General features: G+C 9.4%; 1 protein-coding gene across 1 annotated transcript; it reads left to right on the forward strand.

Annotated features, from left to right (window-relative positions):
• Positions 1-4,674: 4,674 nt before the first annotated feature.
• LOC135172442 (NADH-ubiquinone oxidoreductase chain 1-like) lies at positions 4,675-5,555 on the forward strand (the record flags this gene model as incomplete). Its single annotated transcript, XM_064138508.1, is given in 1 exon segment — positions 4,675-5,555. A coding segment is annotated over 1 exon segment (822 nt), but the record flags the coding sequence as incomplete, so codon positions are not given.
• Between the last annotated feature and the right edge of the window lie 21 nt (positions 5,556-5,576).

Here is a 5,576-nt window from a genome sequence, read left to right on the forward strand (position 1 = left end):
TATTTATATAAATTTATTAAAATTTAAATTTAATTTAAATTAAAATACCTATAAATTTTAATTTAAATATTTATATAAATTTATAAAAATTTAAATTTAATTTAAATTAAAATATATTTTAATTTAAATATTTATATAAATTTATTAAAATTTAAATTTAATTTAAATTAAAATACCTATAAATTTTAATTTAAATATTTATATAAATTTATAAAAATTTAAATTTAATTTAAATTAAAATATATTTTTAATTTAAATATTTATATAAATTTATTAAAATTTAAATTTAATTTAAATTAAAATACCTATATTTTTTAATTTAAACATTTATATAAATTTAAATTTAAATTAAAATACTTATAATTTTTAATTTAAATTAAAATACCTAAATTTTTAACTTAAATATTTATATGAATTTATTAAAATTTAAATTTTTATAATTTTTAATTTAAATTTATATAAATTTATTAAAATTTAAATTTAATTTAAATTAAAATACTTAAATTTTTAATTTAAATATTTATATGAATTTATTAAAATTTAAATTTAATTTAAATTAAAATACCTATATTTTTAATTTAAATAACTATATAAATTTAAATTTTATTTAAATTAAAATACCTATATTTTTTAATTTAAACATTTATATAAATTTAAATTTAAATTAAAATACTTATAATTTTTAATTTAAATTAAAATACCTAAATTTTTAACTTAAATATTTATATAAATTTATTAAAATTTAAATTTTTATAATTTTTAATTTAAATTTATATAAATTTATTAAAATTTAAATTTAATTTAAATTAAAATACCTATATTTTTAATTTAAATATTTATATAAATTTATTAAAATTTAAATTTTTATAATTTTTAATTTAAATACTTATATAAATTTAAATTAAAATATAACTTTCAATTTAAATATTTATATAATAAAATTTAAATTTGATTTAAATTAAAATATATTTTTAATTTAAATATTTATATAAATTTATTAAAATTTAAATTTAATTTAAATTAAAATACCTATAAATTTTAATTTAAATATTTATATAAATTTATAAAAATTTAAATTTAATTTAAATTAAAATATATTTTAATTTAAATATTTATATAAATTTATTAAAATTTAAATTTAATTTAAATTAAAATACCTATAAATTTTAATTTAAATATTTATATAAATTTATAAAAATTTAAATTTAATTTAAATTAAAATATATTTTAATTTAAATATTTATATAAATTTATTAAAATTTAAATTTAATTTAAATTAAAATACCTATAAATTTTAATTTAAATATTTATATAAATTTATAAAAATTTAAATTTAATTTAAATTAAAATATATTTTTAATTTAAATATTTATATAAATTTATTAAAATTTAAATTTAATTTAAATTAAAATACCTATATTTTTTAATTTAAACATTTATATAAATTTAAATTTAAATTAAAATACTTATAATTTTTAATTTAAATTAAAATACCTAAATTTTTAACTTAAATATTTATATGAATTTATTAAAATTTAAATTTTTATAATTTTTAATTTAAATTTATATAAATTTATTAAAATTTAAATTTAATTTAAATTAAAATACTTAAATTTTTAATTTAAATATTTATATGAATTTATTAAAATTTAAATTTAATTTAAATTAAAATACCTATATTTTTAATTTAAATAACTATATAAATTTAAATTTTATTTAAATTAAAATACCTATATTTTTTAATTTAAACATTTATATAAATTTAAATTTAAATTAAAATACTTATAATTTTTAATTTAAATTAAAATACCTAAATTTTTAACTTAAATATTTATATAAATTTATTAAAATTTAAATTTTTATAATTTTTAATTTAAATTTATATAAATTTATTAAAATTTAAATTTAATTTAAATTAAAATACTTAAATTTTTAATATAAATATTTATATGAATTTATTAAAATTTAAATTTTTATAATTTTTAATTTAAATAACTATATAAATTTAAATTCATAAAATTTATTAAATTTAAATTTTTATAATTTTTAATTTAAATTTATATAAATTTATTAAAATTTAAATTTTTATAATTTTTAATTTAAATAACTATATAAATTTAAATTCATAAAATTTATTAAATTTAAATTTTTATAATTTTTAATTTAAATTTATATAAATTTATTAAAATTTAAATTTAATTTAAATTAAATTTAATAATTTTTAATCAAAATATAAATTTAAAAACTTATTCAAATTTAATTTAAAAATTTTAATTATATATATATATATATATATATATATATATATATATAATTTAATTTTTAAAATATATTTTAAATAATAACCAATAAATTTATTCATTTAAAATTATAATTAAAATAAAGATAAGCTATATCACAAGCTTTTTGGTTCATACCCTTAATATAGATTATTTATCTTCTTTATAAAATGAAGTGCCTGAAAAAAAGGATTATTATGATATAATAAATCATGTTTTAATTAACCTTCATTTAAAAACTTAATTTTAATTTTTAATTTAATTTAATTTTTTACTTATATATAAAATTTTAAATTTAAATAAATAATTATAATTAATATATAAAATTAGATTATTAAATAACTTTATATCTAAAAAAAAAAATAATATTAATAAAAAATTGTGCCAGCAATTGCGGTTAAACATTCAATATTAATTAAATAATTTCAAATAAAATAAAATAAAATAAATAATTAAATTCAATTTTAATTTTATAATAAAATATAAATAAATTAAAAATTTAATTAATCAATAATTTAATTAAAAAATTTTTTAATAAACTAGGATTAGATACCCTACTATTTAAACAAAATATTATATTAAAAAATTAAATGATAAATCACTAAATTTAAAAAATTTGACTGTATATTATTTTTATTAGAGGAATATATTTATTAATAGATAATAAACTAAAAAAATCACTTAAATTATAATGTTTATATATTGTTGTTTTAAAATTTAATTTTAAAATAAAATAATTAAAATATTAATATAAATAATAATTCAAATCATAATATAACTGATATTTAAGAATAAAAGTATTACATTTTATAAAAAATTATTTATAAAACATTAATTTTATAAAAAAAAGAATTTAATATTAAAATTAATTTAATTAATTAAATTAAAAATAAAATTAATATAGGTACATATCGCCCGTCATTCTCATAATTTGAGACAAGTCGTAACAAAGTAAAATTACTGGAAAGTAATTTTAGAATTAAATTTTAGTTTATTAAAATTTAATATTTACAATATTAAGTTATACTTAGTATAAATTTAATTTAATAAATAAAATTATTATTTAAAAAAAATCTTATTTTAAAAAAAATTATTTTTAAAAAATTTGTTAAATAAAAATAAATTAAATAATTAATTTAATAAAAATTTTTAAAACTCTTCATTAAAAAAAAAAAAGAAAAATTAATTTTTTTTTACTTTTGTATCAGTATAAATTTAAAATTTTAAATTATAATTTTAAATCTCGAAATAAAAAAATTTAAATAAATATATAAATTAATATAACAATATTATTAAAAATATTTATTTAGAAACTAAATATTAAACAATTTTTATTATATCTAGTTATTTAATAAAAAAATTTAATTTAATTATAAATAAAAATTTAAATTAATTCTAAAATTTAAAATAAAATTTATAAAAAAAATTTAAGGGATAAACTTTAAATTTAATTTTAAAATACTTATTAAAATTTTAATAATTATAAAAATAAAAATAATTAATAATTATAAAAATATAATAATTTATAATTTTTCTAAAAAAATTTTTTTTTACATTTAATTTTATATTAAATTATTATATAAAATAATATAATATAAAAAATTATAATTTAATTAGTAAATAATTATTTAAATATAATAATTTATATTAATTAAATATTTAATTAATGAATTAAGCAATAATATGCCCATCTGTTTAACAAAAACATATTTTAAAGAATATTAATTTTAAATCAAATCTGCCCAATGATTATTAATTAAATGGCTGCAGAATCAATAACTGTACAAAGGTAGCATAATAATTTGGTTTCTAATTAAAACCTTGAATGAACGATTTCATGAGGTATAAACTTTATAAATAAAATAATTTTAAATTTTTATTTAAGTAAAAAAACTTAAATTTATAAAAAAGACGACAAGACCCTATAGAATTTTATTTATTAAAAAATTAAATTTAATCTAAAATAATTTTTAAATAAATTTTATTGGGGTAATAAAAAAATTTAACAAATTTTTTTTAAAATAAACAATAATTATTGAAAAAAAATCTTAAAATTTAAACTAATAAAATTAATTACCTTAGGGATAACAGCATAATTTTTTTTTAAAGATCTTATTAATAAAAAAGATTATGACCTCGATGTTGAATTAAGATAAAAAATAAATGAAAAATTTTATAAATTTAAGTCTGTTCGACTTTTAAAATCTTACATGATTTGAGTTAAGATCGGCGTAAGCCAGATCAGATTCTATCTTTTTATAAAATTATTTAATTGTACGAAAGGAATTTATATAAATAATAATTATTAAAAAATAATTAATAAACTAAAATTACTTTGACAGACACCATGTAATAAATTTAGAATTTATTTAAGTAAATAAATTACAAGTAATATATTAAACAATTCACATTTTATTATGTAAACAATATTATAACATTATTTATAGTAACTATTTTTATTTTAATTGGAGTAGCTTTTTTAACTCTTTTTGAACGTAAAATTTTAGGATATACTCATTACCGTAAAGGACCTAATAAAATTAGTATATGAGGATTACTTCAACCATTTAGTGATGTAATAAAACTTTTAACAAAAGAATTTTTCTACCCAAAAAAATCTAATTTTAATTTTTTTTTTGTCGCTCCTTTTATTATATTTATTTTAATTTTTTCTATATGAATGATTTACCCTTTCCAAACAAATTTATTTAAATGAAACCTAAGAAGTTTATTTATTTTATGTTTATTAAGTATAGGAGTTTATGGGTTAATAATATCTGGATGATCTTCAAATTCACATTTTTCTATATTAGGGTCAATTCGATCTATCGCCCAATCAATTTCCTATGAAATTACTTTATCTATCTCATTATTATTAAATTTATTTATAATAAATTCATTAAATATTATAAATACCCCAATCTTACAAAAATATTTGTGAATAATTTTTTTTATGTGACCCTCTAGAATAATTATAATATTAAGAATATTGGCAGAATTAAATCGAACTCCTTTTGATTTATCAGAAGGAGAATCAGAATTAGTATCTGGATTTAATATTGAATATAGAAGACATGGGTTTGCTATAATTTTTATATCAGAATATACTAGAATTATATTTTTAATATTTTTATTTAATTTAATATATCTTTGTAATAATTTATTAATATTAAATTTTTATTTTATTTTAATTTTATTTATTTATTTTATTGTTTGATCTCGATTAACATTACCACGTATTCGTTATGATTTATTGATATATTTTTGTTGAATTTTTATATATATCACACGTGAGTG

The sequence above is a fragment of the Diachasmimorpha longicaudata genome, unplaced genomic scaffold (genome assembly GCF_034640455.1).
Source record: "Diachasmimorpha longicaudata isolate KC_UGA_2023 unplaced genomic scaffold, iyDiaLong2 ctg00000313.1, whole genome shotgun sequence".
In the NCBI taxonomy this organism is placed as follows: domain Eukaryota; kingdom Metazoa; phylum Arthropoda; class Insecta; order Hymenoptera; family Braconidae; genus Diachasmimorpha; species Diachasmimorpha longicaudata.